We start from the raw sequence: 25,710 nt of genomic DNA, 5'->3' as shown, positions 1-25,710 counted from the left end.
CCAAACAATATAAAAATACAGATTCAAAGGGGTATATGCACCCTGATGTTTATAGCAGCATTATCAACAATAGCCAAACTATGGTGAGAGCCCAAATGTCCATTGACTGATGAATGGATAAAGGAAATATGTGTGTGTATGTGCCTGTGTGTGTATGTGTGAGAATATTACTCAGCCATCAAAAAGAATGAAATCTTGCCATTTGCAACAACGTGAATGAAGAGCCAGAATGTATTATGCTAAGTGAAATAAGTTACTCAGAGAAAGACAGATACCATATGATCCTAGTCATATGTGGAATTTAAGAAAGGAAACAGATGAATATGTGGGAAGGGGGAAAAGAAAAAAAGGAGACAGGGAAACAAACCATAAGAGGTTGTAATGATAGAGAACAAACTGAGGGTTGATGGAGAGAAGTGGGTGTGGATGGGCTAGATGGGTGATGGGCATTAAGGAGGGCACTTGTGATGAGCACTGGGTGTTGTATGTAAGTAATGAATCACTGAATTCTACTCTAGAAACAAATATTCACTGTATGCTAACTAAAATTAAAAAATTAAAGCAACATTCAAAGACACTTTAAAAAAATATTTTAAATATGTATTGAAAATACGTATTTCTTCAACTATAATATCTTCTTTCTCCACTCTGCTTACCTAATTATTTTAATTTATAAAGTTTATTTATACTCTTTCTCAACCCACAATGACTCAAAAGCAATTCACAAAAAATGTACAGTGTAAAAATGTTTTTTTTAATTAAAAAAATCAGGACCAGAGGAAATATAAACTAGAAGCGAAAGTCTAGTCTCAGGGGAAGTAAAATATGTTCATCACAGTGTTCTAAAAAGTTCTCAAAGTTAAGCAGTAAACTTGGCTTTCTGTTAACTGAGCAAAGTGAAAAGAGAAATAGAACCAGTTGCATGATTCTCATGTCCACATGGAGAAAATATTTCAGTTCATTAGGGGAAGCAAACAATTTCCTAGAATTCGGATCTGCAAGAATTTCCTCCCATGAGGCTTCATATAGGAGATCATGAATACTATGTAAAGAAGAACATCTAAAACCACACCCTTGCCATGGGCTTCCTAAAGCTGTCCTTGGTAAATGTCTGTAGGAAAATCAAGGGCACATACTTTGATTAAAACCATTCTATCAGGGATCCCTGGGTGGCGCAGCGGTTTAGCGCCTGCCTTTGGCCCAGGGCGCGATCCTGGAGACCTGGGATCGAATCCCACGTCGGGCTCCCGATGCATGGAGCCTGCTTCTCCCTCTGCCTATGTCTCTGCCTCTCTCTCTCTCTCTCTCTCTCTCTCTCTCTGTGACTATCATAAATAAAAACTTAAAAAAAATTAAAAAATTTTAAAAAAAAACATTCTATCAAAAATGAAGACAATATAAACCAATACGAACCAGCATACCCTTTTCTTACAGTTCAGTTTAATATAAGAAGTCCACCTTGACTATCTTGAGGAATGAACGAACTTAACTCCTCAGTTTTTCACATATGCCACATCTATCAGGAAAGCTAAATTTATAACTCAAAGAGAGGAAATTTACTCGACTTTTTGGTTCTTCTTTACCCTTGTTATTTTCATTTTAGGTGAAATTTAGAATGTAAGCCTTTTTTTTTGAGTTAAATTTTTAAGTGCTCAGAACAGTGCCTGGCAAATAAGTATTAAATATTAATTTAAAAAGGAAAAAAAAAAGCTTTTCATGTCACTTGAGGGGTGGAGGAAGTGGTTGTGTCAAGGATGAATGATAAATTAATTATACACAAATGAGTTGAATGAGATTTTATACCTTTCTTGTATCCTTTGCCAATTATCATGATTTTTCTCTAAAGCAGTACAGACTTGAGGCAAGCCCTTGATTATTTTAATGTGAGAATGTGACATGAAAAATCTGGTGGAGGGGGATTATTATAATTTCACGTAGAGGAGGTTTCAAAGATTTGAAATATCAGAGCCTTTTAAAATGTCTTCTCCGGATGGAACAGCTGGAACTTCAGAATCCATTACAACCTAGTCAGCCCTTCCTTTCAACCAACTTCCATATTTTAAGTCTCTTCTCATGGAATGTGTCTAATTTGTTGCTTAGTACATTGTGGGCATTCAATAATGCTCTATCGCAACAGCGAAAAAATGCTAAAGAGCTTCATTATCACATTTACTTGTGACCCCATTTCCTTTCCTTAATCTTGTAAAGTGATTTTTAAAATGCAACCACAACATTACGAGAAACTGAATATATTCTGGAGGCATTCATAAACTAGATTTTCTACATTTGTAAGAACAAATAATCCACATGTATATTTAAACCATTTGTCTCAACAACAACAGATGTTCAATAATACGACTGGGAAGTAATTGAAACTGGTGGAGGTCTACCGGGAAGATTATGGAAATCAGACAATGAGAACCTGGGACAAAATCAGATGAAACCCCCTCTCCTACTGCTACAATTATTCTTGGACTCTTGTCTTCTGCATACAACGCCCATGTAAGGCTTCCTACTAAGTATTTAGCAAAGTAAAACAATAGTTTTGAACACAAAAAGTCTGTGAGTTTATCCAACTCAAGGTCCAAGAATAAGGTGTTGTTTTTGGTTTTGGTGTTTTGTTTTGTTCTGTTGCTTGAATTTCCTATTTCAGAGGTCTGTTTTTCCCATGACGGATTATACCACAATCAGGGATTCATCTTTAAAAAAAAAAAAAAGCATTAGACAAATACTTGCAAATGGATGAAATACTATTTTAGGGCCACATCCACACAATCTGCAGTGCCATCTAAGTTTCCACACAGAAGATTCTAACGGAGGTTAGAGGAGGCACCTGTCAAGGTGTCCATTCAAGCAAACCTACCCGCTTGCTGCTCTCCTCCTCCTGAGCCTTCCTGAACTCATGTTCGAGGGAGCAGTCCAGCTCATTGAAGAGCCCCACTTCCTCGCAGTTCTTCAGGAATCTTGTTGGGGTCGGAGTCTGATCTGAAAACAGAGACCGAGTGATCATACATGGATTCTTTTCCTTAAAAGCCAGGGGCAACCATGAGCTCAATTCACTAATCCCCTCCCCTCGTCTTAATTAAGTTGCCAACTGGTCATCCATAATCTTCCATCCTTTTAAATGAAATTACAATATGGAAGAAAATAAAACCACACATCTCGTAGGAGGAATACAATGGGTAGCAGGCTGCATAGGTGAGAGTTTTCCAAACTTCTTTCCAAATATCCTATCATCTACTTTATGGGGGCCCTATCATTTGAATACACATCAAAATGTGTGGAATGACTTTTTTTAAGAACTGAAAAGAAATGATTAAGCTAAAATCAGGCCAAAAAAATCTGCTAAGCCAATATTAAGCTCGATTTCAGGGGGCTGGGAAGAAAAAAAACATTTTGTAAATGTTTAAATCAAACAAAAAAGAAACAAACAAGCATGCTAATTCCTTTCTCTTAATGGAAAAGGAAAATACAGCAATTCTCTCTTATTTTGAGAGTCACAGAGGATGATGAAAGGTTCCAAGTCAAACACATTCAGCTTTCATCCATTAAAAATATAATTATTAATTTTATTTTCCTTTGCTATAGCCAAAGGAATGTTCTGAGAAAACTCTTTAAAAGGAATAGAATTTCTTTCATATTCTTGACTGTCTAGCAAGTATACTACTTAGAAAACTAGAGGCTCTGAAGCCACTGTTTATGGCTTAATATTTATATAGCCTTTGCAATTTACAAAATGTTTTTACATACATGCTGTATAGTCTAGATCTCACAAGATCCTACTAAGGTAAATAGGGTAGAATTACACCTTTGTAATCACTAAGGGCAGTCATCTTCCTTGGCAAAGGAATACTGGAGTTGACATGAATAAAACTATAAACTGTCCCTTTTTCAGAAACAGAAGATGGCCATGCTATTATTTTGCAAATGAGGAAAATAGAAGTACTGAGTGATTAAGAGTCTTATTCAAGGTCTCCCAGGTATGTGTGATGATACCAGGAGTATAACCAAGGCCCTGGTGCCATTTCCAATATGTACTGTATTATTCCCGCCCAAGCCTACACAGCACACCCTGTTAGTTTGATAATGAATGACACTTGTCCACCTTGACTTATACTCAGTCCCCAAATCTCTTTCAGTACAGTTCTCTAACACCTACCTCACCACCAGTCAACTGAAGAGTGCCCTCAAGTTGAAACGAACGTGCCATTTCTGCATGCTCTTTATAAATTCCTATATGACAAGAAACTAGAATCATATTTACTTTTCTAATTCATACACAGAGCAGTTGATCCCAGTAAACTATCCAAAGAGATTCAAAGAAATAGCTTAATATTCATGAAGCTGAAAATAACTTGATATCCCCATATATTCAGCCTTTCTAAGGCAAGGTCTCCTGATTCTCTATGGCAAGGGGCTTTTCTACCTGTTAAGCAACTGGTTGACTTGGATTTCAATGCAGCAAAAATCCCCCTCTGCATTCTTTCTCATTCTTAGCCCAACCTCCAAGATACTGAATTCTCTTTGCAGTACACAGAAAGCCCATAACAGGTGGTCATAAATCAGACATTACAGATAAAAGTCATGCAAAAGTTGAGTTTGATTGAAAATGGTTTTATTAGCACATTAATTTATTAAGAGTCACACATATACACCTATGTCCCAATATATACATAACATGTATATGTATATTGGAACACATATACATACATACAGTGTGTTATGCACTTATAAAAGATAAAATTAGTATTTATGAGCATTTTGCAGTTTACAAACATTTTCACCCACACTGTCTATAATCTAGATCTCACAGGACCCTGTGAGGTAGGAAGGTGCACATTATTTTAGAAATGGAGAGATAGGTATCTTGCACAAGGTCACAATTTGTAAACATTTTATCACTATTAAGTCCTCTTTTACCTTCAGAGATAACCCCTTCTCAATCTAAATGCTATGCTTTCCCCGATGTTTATAGCAGCAATGTCCACAATAGCCAAACTGTGGAAGGAGCCTCGGTGTCCATCGAAAGATGAATGGATAAAGAAGATGTGGTCTATGTATACAATGGAATATTACTCAGCCATTAGAAACGACAAATACCCACCATTTGCTTCGACGTGGATGGAACTGGAGGGTATTATGCTGAGTGAAATAAGTCAATCGGAGAAGGACAAACATTATATGGTCTCATTCATTTGGGGAATATAAAAAATAGTGAAAGGGAATAAAGGGGAAAGGAGAAAATGTGAGTGGGAAATATCAGAGAGGGAGACAGAACATGAGAGACTCCTAACTCTGGGAAATGAACAAGGGGTGGTAGAAAGAGAGGTGGGCGGGGGGTGGGGGTGACTGGGTGACAGGCACCGAGGGGGGCACTTGATGGGATGAGCACTGGATGTTATTCCATATGTTGGCAAATTGAACACCAATAAAAAATAAATTTAAAAAATTAAAAAAAAGAATTTTAAATGTAGTAAATAAATAAATAAATAAATGTTGTGCTTTGCCCAGAGTTTCCTCCAGGTCTGAAGGATGTTGTCACATGTGTAAAAGACAATGCTGACAACCTAGAAAACTAGACTTAAAAATTGTGTGATTTGGGGGAAATTACCTATATTTTCTGGACCTCATATTCCTCATGTTTCAAATAAAATTCTAAAGTTACATGATTCTGTGAATCCTAAAATCACCACCATAATGGGTTCTCTTCAAAAGTCACTGTCAGTAGGTCAAAGAAACATGACCATTTAAAGGACAGCTTAATGGGAACATCAGCAACAGCTGGCTACACACTAGAAATCAGGTAAGAGGTAAAGGCTAAAGAGATAGAAGAAGAAGTTTCCTGAAAAAAAGGTATAAATATACAAGACCTGACAGTGGAAATAAAGGGATGTGTGTGTGAGTGTGTGTGTGTGTGTGTGCATATTCTTCCATTTATTGAGTGCTTATCCCATGTCAGGCATAGTGCTAAGGCTTTGTATGATGCACTGTCTCATTAGTTTTCACACCAACCACATTTGGTAAAAATTATTTTCCCCCTTTTACTTATGAGAAAACTTAAACTCGCCCCAGGCCCCATTTAGAAATTGAGTCACATGATGGTATCGGTAATTGACAATCCTAACTGTCCTTGGTTCTTTTAAAATATCTTGGAATTATTTACACCCCTAATATAATAGGACCATGTTACAATCCTACAGACTTTTCTATTATCTTTTGGGTCATTTTGTGACTAAAAAGCCTGAAAAAACAACACATGACAGAACTGAAATATTAGACCACTTGTCACCAGGAGAAATTTAGTTTGCCAGGTTTTAATTTTTCTTCTCTTCCTCTATATTTCTCTATTGGAGATTTATAAGTTGAGGGTCATGATCCCAGGTAGAGAGAACAGTCATCCAGCAGGATCCATATGACTCCTGAATTCTGAGATGAATTCATGAGATGGGCCATCAAATCAAATTCAGACTGGCATTTGGAGGCCAAGCCCCAGGCAAAATTGAGAAATGTCTTCCGTCTTCTCTCAGCAAAATTATCCCCAGAGTCCAGCACATGTATACACACACACATACATCAGTAAAGGAGGTGGAAAGAACATGGCGCAGGGATAGTACAAGACAATGTCCTCCATCATGAGCCTCTCTGCAGCAACAGGGAAACAAGAAGTGTGAAGCAAGGGGAGACATGGGCCCTAAAAAGAGTTGGTTCCCTCCTATCCCTAGACCAGAAGACCCAGATGAAGGCTACAGCATTGTTACTAAATGTCTTTCTTTGCTGTATGATAAAATGAGGGGAAAGCAAAACAAATATCTATATCCACATTTGGAAGAGATAAGGCACACTGTTCCTAATTCTTAATTCATTTTCTTCTTGTGAATGAACTATTCTTTCCAGTTACAACAGGAACCAGAAAATGGAGCTTAACTTTTATTTTAACATTTATAGAATTAATACAGGGTCTCTGGCTGTCTTTGATCCCACATGGTACCAGTTCCAAGTAAGCCAGGAAATGTGCAAACCTTCAAAAAGGGGCAGCTAAATCTATCTGCAGCTTAAATAAAAGAGTCAGTTTCTCAGCCACATGAATGCTTTGTCAAATAACCATTCCAGCTGAAATAAGACCTGAAGTAGGTGAGTAATATCCATGGCCATAAATTAAAATTCTGATAAACCACACCTTCTTTAGAACCTAGGGCATGCACTGGCTATGGCAGCAGTTTCTATATCATGAATTATAGTGGCTGGTTCTCCACTGGTGGATATTATCTAAGATGTGTTCAGTAGTAACAGGCCACACTCTAATCACTTACAGGAACTGGTGCCAGTGGGAACTCAGAGCTGAGATGATTGCTGGAGGGCTTCTGCTCACCTTTCTTTCAGTGTTTCCATTTGAGTGAGGAGCATCTGAATGTGAGAAAGACCCCAAATCTCAAACTAAACTAAAAGTCAAATAACTTTTGAGTTGGGCTTTACTTGAGTCAAAAGCATTTTGTTGTTATTACCTTTGCAAATCTGAATTGTCCCTGAATAAACACCTGCATGTTACTTTCTCACAGGGAGTTTGCAAAGAGCACATCAGCTTCTCAGAACACCCAGATAGTGAGGACCAGTGCAAGCAAAGTAACTTAACCACTTCTACCTGTCTTACATGTCCTTAGGATTTCTTTACTACTTGGACAAGAAAGACTGGCACCAAAAGGGATTAAAAAAATTCTTGGTAAGGTCTGTCATATTTCAATATCTGGGCCCCTTCCTGGAATGGTGAGTCTGTTCCTTGAAAAAGGAGTTCCACTTCATAGAATTACTGCCTCTGTAAATAGCTAGGTAGAGGATTCTTGCCATGCAGAGATTCTACTTGTAAATCTACCTGAAATAGTGCCACAAGCTTGACATTATGATTTAGAAATTCACCCATCAGCTATACGACAGGAAGTCCTGCAACCCCACTACATCTGGGAAGGACAACAAGTATATGGCTACAACTATGAAGGGAAAAAAAACTCACTAAGTTTTCCAATCAGCCCACAGTCTGCCTAGCATCAAGTGCTTCAGCCCCAGCAAGTATGATTACTCCAAAGGCTAAGTGACAAGCACAAAACTAAAGCCTGAAATCTGATTCTTCTTTTAAAAAGTGTTTAGTCTGCTCTATATTTAATAATAGGTTGCTACCTTATTCGGTTTCAGTGCTGCATTTGAGTTACATGTTTGTCTATGTTTCATTTTCTTCAATGATAAAAAGGCAAGGCGACAAGTCATCAATTTAAAAAAAAAAAAGTAAAAGCAGGGTTCCCATGATATACCACAGAAGAAGGATGTAAACTTCCTAAGCAAAATTTTCTTTCTGGTCTAATATTCTCAAACTATGCTATCACTAAAGAACTATGTGAAGTAATTTTACATCATTTTGTATTAAATTGACAGTGGCTAGGAATACTATAAAAGTCCCAGTAATTCAGACCAGTTATAAGAAGGATCAGTTTGAATTAGTGACCATTCTAATTATAGGGTATTTTTTAAAGGTAATGCATTTTTATTATTTGCATGACTCAGAGTCAACCAACAAAATGCAGCTTAATGGAATTCCTCAAGAATGCCGCTTAAATCAATAGAGAAATGTATTGGAATTAGCATATCTATTTTAGTTAAGAGTTGGGGTTCTCAGAAAAGGCATTTTTCTCAGACAGTTTTAATATTCTTTTTATAGTTACATTTATCCAGTGAATTTTTCGGCATATGCTTTCTTTAAAATACTCTTACACAGTTCCTATCTCTGTGTAAATTTTAATAAAGTCTTAATTAAGAGAGTCTATATTAAATGAATTTTAAAATACACAATCCTTTATAAGAGCGACAATCAGTAACAACTGACCGAATTCCATGAAATTTTAGGCTCCTCTACAATAAATGTGCCTTTTATTGAGTGTGAATACACAATAGGAGCAATAGGGTCCTCTCCATAACACTGTTGTTACTATTTCCCTGCATCTGTCCCAAGAGGCAGTGCTTCCATGGGACAAACGAAGGCATCTCTGGTTTTTACACAATAGTTGTGGAATGCTTCATGGTTGACTACAGTGTGGATGATCCAGGTCCCTGAGACATGAGACTCTGGAATTGAATGCTACAATCTATTTATTGTCAAGGCAGAGAGCTAGTGGACTGGATGCCCTTAGGAGGGTCTTGAATCAACTAGAAAATGCTCTGACAATGGCATCTCAATACACATGGCTCCAGAAGACACAGATTCAGATTTAAATTAACCAAGTAAATAATCCATACCTACTCATTGTTAGCCATGGCCTAACCAGAGTGTTCCAACAGTAATCAAGCCTCAGTTCATGTTAGAGGAGCTGAGCTGGTGGAAAGGGTTATTAACAGAGATCATGTCTCTGCAGGTTAGGTGAACTGAGGGGATACAAGAGAGGTTTCTTATCAAGCCCCGCCTTGAACAGTGGAAGCTAAAGCTTCACATTTCCACTTAGTCACCAGTTGCCTGAGTTCCTTGTCGAAAGGGATTGGTTTGGTTTCCAGATGGAACAGACTGGAAGCCAGTTTTTCATATATAAAGAGTACTACAGATCAAGGCCTCTGAGGTGTTCAGGTGAATTATTCAAAATTCAATCTTGCTTGACCAGCTAGAAACATGAATGAGAAGCTGACAACTCCTATAAATGCTGACTGCCACTTGTCGTAACAGAGGGAAAAATCTGATTTAAGAACACAGTCTTCCTCTAGATGCTAATGTGTCAGTATAATCTCCTAAAAACTTTTGACTATTTTATCCATTTGATGACTATTGAAGAAATAAGCCAATAATATAAATAAAAGCAGTTCGTAGATGTATATCCAAATATAAATCTAACACAAAACACATTCTTAGTGCATGCAGCTCATAAAATCTACATGTACAATGAGAAAATTATAGACAGACAGGAACTTTGGACAAACTGCTTATCCTCTCAATCTTGTTTCTTTGTATGCAAAGAGTGGCCAGGGTTAAATGACATAATGTATGTAAAGCAGGAGCTATAATTATAGGCATAAGATAAGGCAATAAATGGTAGCTATGTTATTATCATGCTGCCCTCCAGTGCGAACCATTTCCACCATCCTCTGTTCCATAAAGACCTGATTAATTTCAATAGTGAGAAGTCACTATATACCTTTACCATCAATGGAAGAGGAGGTAAGTATGTTCCTTGTGTGTGTGTGTGTGTGTGTGTGTGTGTGTGTGTGTGTGTGAGAGAGAGAGAGAGAGAGAGAGAAAGAGAGATATTTTCTTGTTTTTTTTTTAACATAGTAGTTCAAACCAAAAAGAATGTAGAATGAGATATATCACCTTTTCTCTGACTTCCCCTTTAAAATGCCCATGAATTGGGGTGCCTGGGTGGCTCCCCAGGCTGGCTGGATGAATTGGCTGGTTGTATATTGGTTAATCATCCAACTAGGTTTCACTCAGGTTATGATTCCAGGTTATGAGATCAAGCCCTGTGTTGGGCTCCATGCTGAGTGTGGAGCCTGCTTGAGATTCTCTCCCTCCTTCTCCCCCTGTCCCTCCTTACCCTCTCTCTCTAAAAAAATTAAAAATGATTTTTAAAAATTAAAAAAAATGTCCATAGATTATTTAGTAGCTAACAGCCATGAACAATGGATCAGGGTTCTGCAATTATCTGATTAATCATGATCAATCTCTTAAAGATAAATGTTCTATTCCATTGAACAACATTTTTGCTTTCTCCATGGTGAGAATTAAGTTTAGAGCCTGGAACTAGAGACAGTGCCTGATTCTAGACTTACTCCAGGGACACAACTGGGTTCTGAGAGGGGTTATATTGTCACTTGGTGGTAGATGCTCTACCATCCAACAGGAATAGGAAGATGGAATGACAAACCCAGTCTCTCTCAACTTTCTTCTGTGTGTCAGCTGCATCACATCTGGTGGTGTGATGTCACCACTTTCAGTCTCACCATATTCAGAAGACAGGGAGAAAGGACGCTTGAGCCCACAGTGCTGAGCATCAGATCTTGGCTGAAATGCCACTAATGCAGAGGGGCCCTTCTTGACCTCCTTTAGCAGCTTGCTGGCCACTTGTTTCACATTGTCATGCTTCATCTTTATCAGAGCACTCATCACTAACTCATATGTTCTTGTTTATTAATGGGGGGATGAAGAAGAGGTGTTGTAGATTATCTCTCTACCTCCTCACCCCCAGCAGAGTATTGTAAGTTCCATGGAAGAGGGACCCCATCTGTCTCGGTCAGTGGGGCATCCCTGGCACCTAGCACAAGAGGATCTTTGCAGACACTTGATAAGTATTTGTTGAATGGATGAATAAGTGGGAGTGGAAGGGCAACTTTGGCCCCTCTTCCCACACCTCAGCTGGTGCCTGTCCTCATTTCCCTCCAAGCACATTCAAGTTCCTTTTGGCATTAATTGGGCTGTGATATCTGATGTGGATTATTAGGCATTTGAAGGTATGGTTTCATGCATCTCTTTTTCAGGCTCCCCACTTGAAATGTTGATTAGGTCTGCAACACTCTTGAGCTTCACTTCCTTTTCATAAAGCAAAATCCATCATCTTCTAGGTCAATATTTCTACCACACACACACAAACATACACACACACACACACACATGCATACGTGAACATACTTCTCATTTGAATTATTCGCTTCTCTGGCTATAAATAAAACTTCACTTGATTCCCGCTCTGCTTTTTTCCTGTACAGAACCTGGGAACTCTAAATAAGTGGGGGTAAGGATTTTGACAGGGCAAGATATGGGAATTCCTGAATACCTAATCATAATACCATTAAAACAGACCTAAACACCATACTCTTTAGCTCTAATAGTAAAATAATTTTCAAACGAAATAGATCTTTTGTCACATAAGAGCTGATAATTTTGCAACCTGTGTGTGAAAGTATATTGTCCTCAATGGGTTCCCATTTCAAACTTGGCACTTCACCAAACTTCAAAACTTCCCTCACCATGAAATTATCTTCAATCACAACAAGAACAGCTGAAGGGAATGATTCAAGTCCATCATCATATCAGGACTCTGGAAATGATCCACATGGACCAAAGAAGAATGGAAGGACCAAGGTGGGAGGGGCTCAGAATCCACCATCACCACCCCATTCATGTTCCAACTAGCACTGTCCCTTTAGAATGAGGTTTTATGTTTACTGTCAACCCATAAGAGCAGAATCATCTTAATAAAACATCATGACTGTCACTTTTACTACTCTGCCTTATGGCATGTCAAAGATCATTTACAATCATTTTGAGTAGTAAATTGTACCTGGTGTAAATAAAATGGACTTTATGGCAAAGCTAGGAAATCATTTTAGATCTTAAAACTCTTTGGACTCTTAACTTCAAAAAGCATATCTATGGCATCTTAATAATTTCCCTGACTTGAATATTTGCAATTAATATAGGACAGTGATTTTCCAAACTACAAGTTAACAAGATATCCTGAAATTAGTAATGAACACACCTACCATACTTCCTCTTCATATGTGTCAAATTCAAATTCATTTAAATGAAATTTTGTATAACTGAATATTGCTTGCAAAAAAAGTGGCCCAAGAGGGGCTTGAAGATTTTTGTCCTGGCTTATACTTGCTGACTTTAGATTTAATTTCTGATATTTTTATTGTTTCTGTTACTTTATCTCAAGCTGTATGAAATCATTCATCCTTAAGAGAGGCCACAAAATAAGTACATTCAGAAATAAAATTCTAATAAGTACTTTAGTAGATTTTAGAGCCTTTGGTAATTCAAATCTAAATAAATCAAGATATATGATAAAACTTCAGTCATACTTGCAATCACAGTCTGATATGCTAAAAGTAATATGAGGTTTGAGATAAATACATTGAAGTCTTTCTTAGAAAAAAACTAACAAAGTAAAAATACCCAAAAGACAGCCTATTACAATGTAGTGTAAACAACACTAGCCTATGACATATAGTAGACCTCAGTCCTCTAAATGCAAAGTAATGAGCTGGACTGAATAGCTCTGTTTCTGTTCCAGCAAGAAAATTCAATGACACTACCAGCATGCAATGTGGGTAGCAAGTGTAAAAATGTAGCACCTAATTTCACTTGGAGTATAAAATGGCCTCATATTAGCTTCAACATAAACCATAAGAAAGAAGAAAATATGCCAATATTTTATTCATGGTATTTTCCCTCATATTTATTTCTCCCTTCATTTTCTTACTCTAAGTTTGACATAATAAAAATTAGAGAGACTTTCCTCTCAACAACTTTCCACCTGACACTGCCAATTATTGGCAGCAATGGCCTCAAGCTAACAAAGATCTGGTAAGAACAACTGAAAAGCTACAAGAGCTTGATCAAAAACCTGTTTATAGGCAACATATATAAGTGTTTACACATCCTTCTTTTTTTCTTTCAGACCTTTGGATGGGGCTCCTTGTACCTGAAAGATACTACCTGGTACTTACCACTAAGCAGTAATATCTCCACATAATTTAACACCCACCTCCCACTCTCCTACCACCAAGGAACCTATTTTTAGAATTCTATTTCAGAAAAACAAAAGGAGAACTTATACATTTAAATGTTGAGAACTGCAAGGTCTACAGTCCTGCTACTTGCATAGATATGCTCATCTTTTAACTATGAAGTTATAAGACCTAATAAATGATACAACATAATAAACCAAAGAACAGACTATCCTTCCTAACCTTTCCAGGCCTTGGTAATTCTTACAGATTGAAGTTTCTGTATCTCTGTTTCTAGACTCAAGGAAAGATAAAACTATTTCTGAAGAGCCAACTATTTCAATTCAAGCAAATAGGCTGAGAGAGAGGTGGTAGGTGGCAGTGAAGGCAAAGAGGCTGCCTTTGAAACAGAATTCTTCTAAACCACAACACATCTGTACTATCAACAAGTCACTGGCAAGTTTGTGAAGACATGTTGCATGGCTCTGGCACCAGAAGTACACAATCGTGCATATCAAGTGGTGAAGTGTGAGAATGCTGCAGCCACGTCCATCAGGGAGCTGGGACTGACCATCAAGGACCCTCATCTTTGCCCTGTGTGGTAAGCCTGGAAAAGCTGCTCCATCTCCATAGGACCCTTCTTCTCTATCAGTAAAATATGAGTTGTAATAATAACCTGCCTGATAAAACTCTTAGACGATCTACTAATAATAGGGATAATAAAATACTTGTAAAATTTAACTACCATAGAAATGCTAAGTTATATGAGCTAGGCTTGCCAGGGCAGTCAGTTTCTCTTCTGATATCATTTAAATCATGTTTATGGGCATATTATCTCTTTCATGATGCCAAGGAGACAGTGGTTTCAGTGAAATATCTCTAGCCTAAGAAGGGTAACAGGAAATGATTCAATTACCCCGCCAGGATTTAGGAAACACTTTGACTTACATTCTTTCATTGGATCTTCACAGTGAGGCTGTGGAGTAGACTGGCAGACAAAATCATTCCCCTTTTATGGAAAAAGAAACTGAGGCCCAAAAGGATTCACTAACGTGGCTCAAGGTCATCTGGCCAGAGGAGGCAAAGCCCATGCTAGAGTTCAGACTTCCTCACTCCGAGCCCTGCCCACTGTTTTAATTTACTGCTCCACCTATCAAAATGGGAAGGAATGGCAATTATTTGATGAGTTCATTGGGATTGTTACTTATTTCTACTCACATTTCTGAGCACTTGCTATGTCTCCATGCTATATCATCTCATTTAACCTCCCACTTATGAGGCAGATACTGTTTCTTTAAAAAAAAAAAAAAATCAGGGATCCCTGGGTGGCGCAGCGGTTTGGCGCCTGCCTTTGGCCCAGGGCGCGATCCTGGAGACCCGGGATCGAATCCCACATCGGGCTCCCGGTGCATAGAGCCTGCTTCTCCCTCTGCCTATGTCTCTGTGCCTCTCTCTCTCTCTCTGTGACTATCATAAATAAATAAAAATTAAAAAATTTAAAAAAAAATCAATGGTCACCTCAGTGAAAACAGAGAGAGAGAGAGATCAAGAGAGCTCCTTCTACTAAAGCCACTATAGAATCTTCCTTACAAACTCATGTGAAATATATCATAGATAATCCTCTAGTTTAATTATATTTTCACATGTACACTATATTATGATGTCCTCAAGAACAGGAATCATATCAATCTTTGCATCTCCCATAGTACACAGAACTGTATAGTACCCATCAGAGATGCTCAATGAAGATGTTTTGCTTGAGTGATTACAGGTATGTGATTTTTAAAAATACTTATATGGAGCCAACTTTCATAGCAATAAATATTTTACATTCCTGAAAATGAGAAATCACAGCTCTTCAGTTATTTGAGTGAACACCACATTAGCTGATTACATTTCTGCTTACCATTATTTTAAGTCTCTGCTGTACCTTAGAAATATACATCTTCATGGCACAGAATATGCCAATGGAAATCATCCTAAGTAGAATAATTATCTCTCATGCAGCTGATCCGTTTACCCAAAGCCTTTTTGCCTGATGGCTCCTTACCTGATAACATAGTGTCTGTTTTTATTGAGGGAAACTTCAAAGTCATTTCATGCTTGTGCCTATGAATCATCAGATGGTCCTCTGTTGGGAAGCGCTGTCAGACAAATAGAAAAAAAAGGGGGGGGGGAAGGGAGAGGAGCCATTCAGTTTTATAATATATATTTGCCATCACGGAGAAAAAGATGTATTCAGCATTACATATGTGACAGGCAAAACAAAAAATTAGTTCTGAAAAAGTATGAAAGCATGCTAAGTTAAATGCCAAATTATTTTTTGCAAGCAAATGTGCTGAGATATTCCTTTGGATTGCACCCAAATATATGCATCATTATTTCCATTATCGTTTACCAGGAACTTAACTAGGTTGCAGTAAAATCTGGCTGAATAGTAATAAGAAATTGGAGACCTTTGCCTGATGTCATCTCTGACTCCCTACACTTTCCCTGGGAATTCCTTTTAATGGCTTCTACTTCCTAAATAGTCTTTGAATATAATCAATTGTAAAGACTCATCCGTCAACTAGATATTTCCTTAGGAACTAGAGGTTTGCATCTGAGGGAAGATCTTAAATTTGTGTTTAGTTAAAGAATAAATGAGAAAGAGTTAAATGAATAATGCTGAAAGTATTCAAGTAATAGATACAATAGAAATATGCTATATCTTCAACAAATCAAATAAGAGTGCTTGAATGAATGCTCACATATGTTCACAAAGAAACTAACAGCGGCAGCATGACAAAAGTAAAATGCTCTTATTTCTACCTATATATGAGAGAAAAACATGTCCACTATGGAAAAATGAATTTAGACCTAAGTAGCACTGGAGTTTTGCAAAACTATTTGGAACTTCTGTCTAGTAGTTACTGTTCTACATAATAGTATAAAATAGTATACTACAAAATAGTATAAAGTAGTCTAAGGCATAATAAATATGCTAGACATTATCTATAGATTAACCAAAAGTAGGAAAAATGCATGAAGCAGGAAAAGAATTTTGATTCATGTCAGACATTGGGAAAGAACTACATGTCATGCTTAACTGTTTGACATAAATACCTACAAATGTGCATGTGACATTTGTATAGTATGTTTCTGTTTAGGAAGACCTTGCACATTGCACTCATGTGATCTTTTATAAGTATACAGATGACTTATAGTAAAATGACAAATCATTTTTAGTATTCTATACTTTGTACAGTGTAGTAAACCAACACTTTATTTTTAGTTTTCAAAGAGTAATATTACAGTTGTTTAAAATGTGGCTTTCAAATGTTTACAGCTGTCTGTCTTCGGATCACATGGTGGGATTGGATTTCCTGGCCCTTTTGTGGTAGCAGGGGACATATGACTCGTTCTACCCATGGAGTCAGGAATGGAAGTGATATGTCACTCACATGCTAGCTGATTCCTGGTGCAAGACCCTCTCTCCTTTAGCATGGCAATGCACAATATTAGAAATAGTGGCCCCTCAATCATCCTAAATCTCTTGAAGGGTTCTGAAGAGCATTTTTGAATTCTAAAGGATAACGAATAATGTCTTGCCAAGCTAAAATAAATATGTACAATAGAAATGACTTGGGCAGTTGAAATAAGACTTTGTTGTTTTAAGCCATTGAAGCTTTGGAGTGATTTGTTATTGCAGCAGATCCTAGCCTCTCCTGACTCAGACTAGTATGTTTTAGTAATTGAACTTAAAAGAGCATCTGCTTTATCAAAGTCAAATGAAAACACAAGAAAAGACAATAAACTCTGCCAAACATTTCTGAATTGTAGACAACTTAGAAAGTCTCTCAGAGCTTCCCAGTTCCTTAGGATAGTCATTATAAATTTTAATTATCATTGTACACTGTGGTAGAAATCTTCTCTGCAAATAGTACAGATTAGTGTTCATATGAATAAAGGAATTCACTGGGCTAAATCCTTCAGGATATTCTAAAAGTAATTTTGGAACAAATATCACTTAGTTATTTATCATTTGTATCATATAAATTAAAGAATATAGAATCTGCAAAGCATGGTAATTATGTCACATTCCAAACTACATGGAAGTCTGATTTATAATGACATGAGTTTTTGCTACAGCTTCATCTATTCTCTCAGTCCTTTATAACACCTTAAAATGACTACATCTAATATGGGATGCTACCATGCGTGGTTTAGAGACAGGTTAAACTTCTCAGTCTTGCCATTAAAATCCTTATTATAATTTTTATTGTGATATATATATATAATCAACAAACAACATGGTAATAGCTTTCCTTTTGTATTTGTAAGCCATTTTTGGTTCCATAAAATAATAGCCTAAAATAGAATATTAACTAGAATACTTATTAAATGACAATAATTTCCATAAAATGTCATATTAACTATAAATACCTTCCCAAACTATAAATACCCTCCATAAAATGTCATATTAACTATAAATACCTTCCCAATACCTCCCAAAGAGACAATACAGGACATCACAGGGCTTTTTTAATTTAGCAGGAAAATAGCAGCAAGTTGTAAATAACCAAAATGTACAGTCTACGACAGATACACAGCTAAAAGAGACCACTGGAACTCAAAGCATGGTCATGCTAAGGGCAAAGAGCAGTGAAATTAACAATGGACTCTGTGAGCTCAGAAAGAGCCAGAGAAGTGTATTTCCCTTTACTTCAAAGAGACAAAGACACAAAGCTAATGTATAAGGAGCTGTAATACAAAAAAACCTCCCAGGTGTTGTAGACCATTCCTATACAGCAGAGTTTCTTTCAGTGAGGGAAAAGGGGGAGACATCCTTCCATCATCGCCAATGCAGCACAAGCACTGATAACTCATATTTACTCCCCTTTCCAATCCCCAGCCTCCTTTCTTCTCCATGCAGGTCCCCAGGCTCTGGAAGGTCACTACAGTAAATGCCATGATCACAACTGACTGGACTGTGATTTGCTATCACCCCAGCAGGAGACATTTGGAATCACTAGGCAACTACTACATTTCCTCAATTCTAATACCTCTTCAATTGAAAGATGCACATATTTTTTAAATAGTTTGTCAAGAAAAAGAAATGGTCCTACCTTAAATAAAAACATCAAGTTTTAGATGCATATTTATACTTAAATTTGGCAAGAGGTTGAGGGGGGAAAGGCTTGGTGTTTTACCTTAAAACCAAGTAACTATGGGCATCTTCCATTCTGATTTTGTCTAACCAGTCCACTCAGCCTTCTCAAGGAAATGACCTGCTCTTTCACTGAGTACAAGGTCATTAGAAATGTGCCCCTTCAACCTTCACTACCACCTCTACCTCAGAATGTGTTTGTGATTTCATAGCGCTATTTCCATTCCTTCCTGCCTGAAAGGAATAAGCACCCGCTTCTCCCTCACTGGATCTTCTACACCTTGTGTCTTCTGGGGTTGGTGTTTCATCTGTGGTTCTTCAATCCAGCACTCTCACTTCTCCTTGTTCTTGATTAAAGGCTACCCTTTCATTTAAAAAGAACCTCTCTCAGGCTGCTTTCTTCTCAGGCTACCATTATATCACTCTTTTTCCCGTCATTCCCCAATGTTCTTGAAAGAGTCCTCTATGCTGGCCACCTCCACTTCCTCACCACCCACTCACTCATTAATCCCTTCCAACCTGGCCCCCACCCTGACTCCTCTCTCATAGGTCACCCGCCAGAACCCAACTGCCAAACCCAACAGCCTCTGCTCAGCCTCTCACTGTCCCGGCTCTAGCAGCGTCTGACACCAGTGACCACACGTCTGTGGCATTATTTATTTATACCCTGCCTGATTCCAAAAAGGAGGAAAGACAGTTTACAGCAACACATGAAATGGAGTGGGAGAACATCAGCTAGAATTAGGGGACCCCCAAAAGGGAAGGGATCCAAAAAAAGAAAAAGCTAAAGCCAAAGTGCAAACCACCAGGCAGTCATCCTAAATGGGGGGTTGGGGGGGTACATCTTGGCTCCCAAGGGGACATTCAGCAATGCCTAGAGACATTTTTGCTTTCACAACTGGGGAGTGACCCCTAGGATTATTAGGCAGAGGTCAAGGATGCTGCCAAACATCCTGTAATGCACAGAACAGCCCTCACAACAAAGAATTATTCAGCCTGAAGTGTTTACAGTGCCGAGCTTGGAAAATTCTGCCACATGGTCCATAATTACAGCAGCAGTAAGAGTGACAATGGTGAACATTAATTGATCATTTGTTATATGCAGGCCTTATACTAAATACATGTAGTGTCTCGTCTAATCATCGCAACGATTCCGCTTGATAGGAGCCATTGGAGACAAAGAGGTTTAATCTAGCACTGCATGCCAACTTCTCCCTCTTAAAGTTTAGATAAATGGAAAAACTGTGGGTTCTACAAAAGTTATAGGGGGCTTATTGTACTCAACGAGGAAAATAAAACAAAATCGAATTCAACTCTGATGTTGAGTTATTTTACCAGTAATTCAAAGGCCCCATATCAAGTGACTATTGTAAAAGCAGCATCCTCCCTCCCCTTTCTGAAATAACAGTCCTGAACATCTGGTGGGCAGGATGCATCTGGCTTACTTCCAGGGGAAAGTTAAGGATGGAAATGGCCAATGCTGATGTATTTCAGGGGCTGTGAGGGAAGTAATTCAAACTATTCAATGTAGAAAATAAAACAATGAGGAAGATGATGGTGGTGGTGGTGGTGGTGGTGGTGATGATGATGATTGGGGGGGGGAGGGGGTTGACGATATCTTGGTGAAGAAAGCCCACAGCAGGCATGATTGCCAAGTGAGAGCTGTTTCCCCGTCAGAAGGCAGCTACATCCCCAGCAAAACAGACCAAAGGATCCCCACACTCACCTGAGAGCAGCCAGGGGCACTGCAGACAAACGGCCTCTCCTGCTCCAAATTCATCTTGGATTCCTCATAAATCTGTAGGGACGGGGGAGAGGGAGGAAGAAAAACAGAAATCCATGAATATCTCCTACTTCTACCTAAGAAACATGAGAAAGGCAACTGCTCGGAGCCCCTTTCTATGCCAATCCCCAAATTAGACAAGATAAACATTAACATGAACACAGGTCCCACCTTGCTGAAGTTCACTAGGATTTCTGCAGTCTGTGCTCCTATTGTTTGCTTGGGCGCATATTTATTGTACTTTGAAGAAAAATGCCATAGGGCTATTGCAGCAGAAATTCTGCCTCTGGAAAACCACCTGGACTGTGTTATTACCCAGTAAGACCGCACCTGCACAAGAAGATTCCAAAGCAAAGTTCACACCTGTCCTTTGGAGTTGGCTACTTAGAAAAACGAGAGAGGGGGCAGTAAACAGGGTTATCACCAGTGTGGTGACCAAACTTGAGCAGTGGTCAAATAATTCACCCGTGATCATCCCACCAAGCTTCAGGATGACCACAGGATGCAAAGGAGCCCCGCAGCCAGCTTAGCAAATGACCCCAGCGGTGAGCCCGGTCTTCAATTCCCTTTCATCTCAGGCATTCACGGATGCCTCAACAAAAAGTATCTGAGTTATGCAGGGATAAATAGAAACAAGAAAATGCAGAAAACATTACCTTGGATATTTTGTTAATTTGGTTTTACAGGCTGATTTGAAATTAATATTAGATTAAGGCCATTGCCCATCTGATCTCCACAAGTTATCAGGAGTAAGGCAGCTTTAGTGGGAGAAATCTTATGTTATGATCTCAATGCTATGTTACATTATACTATGTTTTTTTCTTGTGTAGGAGTTAGGGGTTTTTTTTAAGATTTTATTGATTTATTCATGAGAGACAGAGAGAGAGAGAGGCAGAGACATAGGCAGAGAGAGAGAAGCAGGCTCCATGCAGGGAGCCTGATGAGGGACTCGATCCTGGGACTCTGAGCCAAAGGCAGATGCTCAACTGCTGAGCCACCTAGACATCCCTGTAAGAGTTAGGTTTTTGTTTTGTTTTTTTTTTAAGATTTTTTATTTATTTATTCATGAGAGAGAGGCGGAGGGGAGAAAGAGAGAGAGAGAGAGAGAAAGAGGCAGAGACACAGGCAGAGGGAGAAGCAGGCTCCATGCAGGGAGCCCGACGTGGTTCTCAATCCCGGGACTCCAGGATTAGGCCCTGGGCTGAAGGCGGCGCTAAACCACTGAGCCACCCAGGCTGCCTAGGAGTTAGGTTTTGAGGTAAGTTTATTAGGCAAAAAAGAGTGTAATCAAAATTACCTTTACAAATCCTCCTCCAAACTGATAAAAGTACACACACATAGTTTCATGGTTACTAATCTACACAGTAACATAAAAAAAATTTTTGACAAAACAAAGGCGTTTATTATAGGAACATTCTCAAATGATAGCAGAGATGTTCAAGCTTTTTTTTTTTACATACAATTTTTTTGAACATCACAAAACACTATGTAAATTTAAGTTTCACAATTTAAATCATTTTCCAAATCATATTTTTCTTTTGTGCTGCCAGTGGGACATGGCTCCATCAGGGTACTAAAACCTATTGTTTTATCTCTGAAGCACATGAAGGTATCCACTTCCTTAAAATGATACCTGTAGGTGATACCAAAGGAATCCCAAGTCCCCTTTACTGTTGAAAGAGGGAACTCTGCTTCTATTCAAGTGATAGCCTTCGTCCATGGAAGCTTTATTATCTTGCAAAAAAACCCAAAACTATTTTGTCCATCACTATGCCCTTTCCCCAAGCACTAAGAAACTTCATATACATTCTTTGGAAAATAGGTGTATCTTTTCCCTTTTCTGAAATGCAAAGCAAAAAGATTTGCCTTAGATAACACCCCTAATCAGATATTAGAGAACAGAACAGATTTACAAACACAAACTCTCCTTCCCACTGCCTCCTTATTATACAGTTTTCACTAAGTACTACCCCTTTGTACTCTACGTCTGGCATTACTTCCACTGGTCACCTACCAACACAGTAACTGAACATAATTTTACAGCTCTCCTGGATCAGGCATATTATGTAAATAACTTTTCTGTACTTAGAAGTAGAAAAAAGCCCAAAATTTTAGAAGCTTTCCACTTGTCCTTGTCTGAGGAAAGTCATGAGCAATTAAAATAATTTCTCAAACCTCACTATTCATTTGATTTTGCCATCACTTATCACAAAGCATCTCTTCTCTCCCCTATGAAGGCTGACTTACATCTACACCTCAAAACAAAGGTTGAGAGAGTGGTTTTGAGTCAGGACAGAAAAAACAACAGAGTAATTGGGTTATCCATTAATTAAATATACCTTTTTTTTTTCTAGTAAATTTTTAAATGCTTTCCTGGAATTCTTTCTGTCTCTGGGACCATGATTTACTTGACTACTGCCAGGTCATTTAACTGTTTCTGGCCTCAATTTCCCCTCCTTTACAACAAGGCTATGAATATAATCTTCAGTTCCTTCATTTCTTTATCACACTGATTCGTTAGGAGGCCTGTAAGATATGCCCGAATTATGGAGAAAGTGTGTTTCTTCATGTTTAAGTCTGTGTGTTTGGAGGTAGGAGAGGGAGAGTTTCTGTAGGCAAGTGTTACTGGAACCCCACCCTAATGTCAACTATTCCCTATTATAAAAGAGAATTTGTTATAAGGTGAATCTTTCTTGGATTAACACATAAGAGCCTGAGTTGCTAAGATAATAATAAAAGAATGTCAATATTAGTAACATTACAAACCAATATTAAGATTTCCTGACAGTAAAATAGGAAAGCCCCATATAAATACATTTATGGCATACATCTAAAAGTACTAATTAGTGATAATAATTAATCTCCAATTAACAGAAGTGGTCAAGATTCGAAGCACCACTACTGAAGGTTAAAAGAGATTCATTAAAAACCAAAGTGAGAAGAGACATCAGCCAAGCCATGTCAGTCAGGTAAGTATGGGAAGAATGTATTTTTCTACCATAATCACAACTCTACCCCAAACCCTACTTCACCAAAATGCTGACCTCCCCCATATATTCAAGCCTACAATGGTAATAGTTTAACAATTCTGCTTGATATCAACATTAGCTGCTTTATCTTAATTATTGGTTACAGTGTGCTGTAACCAAGGTGTAATGTGCATATAAGCTGCAGCAAATACCACCAAATTACACTATGGTGTCGATGCTTGAAGAACAAGGAAGCTCCAGGGGCACCTGGGTGGCTCAGGGGTTGAGCATTTGCCTTTAGCTCAGGGCATGATCCTGGGGTTCGAGGATCGAGTCCCACATCAGGCTCCTCACAGAGAGCCTGCTTCTCCCTCTGCCTATGTCTCTGCCTCTCTCTTTGTGTTTCTCATGAAGAATTAATTAATTAATTAATAGATAGATAGATAGATAGATAGATAGATAAATAAATCTTTAAAAAAGAGAAAGAATAAGCTCCAGCCATATATAGATTTATTCTTACTGAGCCCTCATAGTATGGATGTTATTATGTTTAGAGGAATATGATTAATCAGAGAAATAGAGTCTGCTTTCAAACAGTTTAGATTTCAGTCATCAATATATTCAGCTGACTTACTACTGTCATTTTATTATTGTATGTTTTAAACATGAACAAATCTGTATGAGTTTATTCTATGCTATGGATCCCATGGACCAAATGCTTTGGCAACATAGTACACAGTGTTGGAATAAAAGTCATTTTTTTAAAAAAGATTTTATTTATTTATTCATGAGAGAGACACACAGAGAGAGGCAGAGACATAGGCAGAGAGAGAAGCAGGCTCCCCACAAGGAGTCCAATGCAGGACTCGATCCTAGACCCTGGGATCACACCCTGAGCCAAGGGCAGATGCTCAACTGCTGAGCCAGCCAGGTGTCCCTGGAATAAAAGTCCTAAGGTAAAATGGCAGTTGCTAAAATAAAATAGGCTTAAGTGATTAATAAAGTCTGAGGTGAGTGGGTGTGTATATGTAAGTGTGTGAACCTCAACTGCTTTATTTTGATGCACTGCAGTTCCCACATTTAGCCCTCTGCAAATAGCATGCCCTTGCTCATTCCTTACTGTGTGGGTGTTTGTGATAGTTTTACTAAATGGTACCACTCTACCACACAGGCTTCATTACTTTTATCAACTAGTACGATCTGGTCTGATGTATTAGTGAAGAACCACTGGTCTATTTTTATGGCCTATTATTATGGTTCTTTCCTAGCAAATAGTGTAATAACTATTCTCTCAACAGACTCCTCCTAAAGCCCTGCAAATATTCTTCTATCCTCCATCAACTGGGGCAAATCACTCAGACATGATTTTATCCATGTTGTTCTGCATTAGATCCTCAGAAGTCAGGCCTCATCCTCTTATTTCCCATTCTGTTGTTTTACCAGCTGGGACATTTTAATAAACCAAGTTTTGTTTGGCAATTGCCATACCCCAGGCTCCACTGCATAGAGCTGACATGGTAGGCGTTCAATAAATATTTGTGGAATGGATAATGAATCCTGAATCATCATCATAAACCACCCCAAACAGCTTGACTTTTCTCCACTCCTAAGGCAGTAGTTCTCAAACTTTTTGGCCCAGAACCAAGTTTTCAGCAAAGCAAGAGGTTGTGCAGACCACTTATTCCACCCATCCTCAGTTATAACCATAGAAGAAATTTCACACACACACACAAATGTCGAAATGGCTGTTGGTGAAAACAATGAGATGAGGCTAGTTTTCACTAAATTTCACATGTACATGTACTATTAATTTATTATAAACTCAATCTGTTAATACTGCCATAGACAGTAAAGCCACTGAAGTCCAGTCGATTAGCCATGTGCTGGCTACTTATGATACCCACAGAGCACCCATTGAGAAACACTGAGTGACCCCATAAATTTGGTTAGATACAGTTATAATTGTGGCAGACACTGTTTAATCATTTAAGAGTTTCTAAATAGTTCTAGTTTTTATTCCTCTTCTCCAAAGTTCAAATTCAATGCTCACTGAGAACAAATGCCTTATGAGTCTAATTTCCCTTCAAATTTTTGGAAAACAACACAAAACCCTAATAACAAACCCTAATAGTGCATAAAGTGAGTAGAGGTTTTTCCTAGTTGACAAGGAGATGACAGGCTTGATTTACAATTCAAACCCTCAACTGCCACTGGATTCCTCAGCCTTGAAATGAGCAAGAATCTCTTTCATTGTTCAGCATTTGACCCCACAAATTCCTCCTGGTCTAAAATGGGAAATTTTCCACAATGGCTGATGCAATCCATTCAAA

The 25,710-nt window shown here is 38.2% G+C and overlaps 1 protein-coding gene across 6 annotated transcripts in view; it reads right to left on the bottom strand.

The window, feature by feature from the left end:
- The window catches only part of CREB5 (cAMP responsive element binding protein 5), a 403,646-nt gene that overhangs the window by 309,880 nt on the left and 68,056 nt on the right, over window positions 1-25,710 (bottom strand). For 3 of the 6 annotated variants that reach the window (XM_055314553.1, XM_055314550.1, XM_055314549.1), the window contains 3 exons: window positions 20,355-20,426; window positions 15,530-15,623; window positions 2,864-2,985 (listed from right to left, as the gene is read on the bottom strand). In XM_055314553.1, coding sequence (XP_055170528.1) covers window positions 2,864-2,985; window positions 15,530-15,623; window positions 20,355-20,408 — 270 coding nt within the window. In that variant the 5' untranslated portion in view covers window positions 20,409-20,426. Of the gene's footprint in view, window positions 1-2,863; window positions 2,986-4,159; window positions 4,234-15,529; window positions 15,624-20,354; window positions 20,427-20,582; window positions 20,742-25,710 lie in introns of those variants that run through there. The other 3 variants (XM_055314551.1, XM_055314548.1, XM_055314554.1) reach the window with 2 other exon arrangements.

The sequence above is a fragment of the Nyctereutes procyonoides genome, unplaced genomic scaffold, assembly GCF_905146905.1.
Source record: "Nyctereutes procyonoides isolate TBG_1078 unplaced genomic scaffold, NYPRO_anot_genome, whole genome shotgun sequence".
Classification (NCBI taxonomy): domain Eukaryota; kingdom Metazoa; phylum Chordata; class Mammalia; order Carnivora; family Canidae; genus Nyctereutes; species Nyctereutes procyonoides.
Note: the sequence above shows the minus strand (reverse complement) of the source record. Positions and strands in the feature narration are given on the sequence as shown.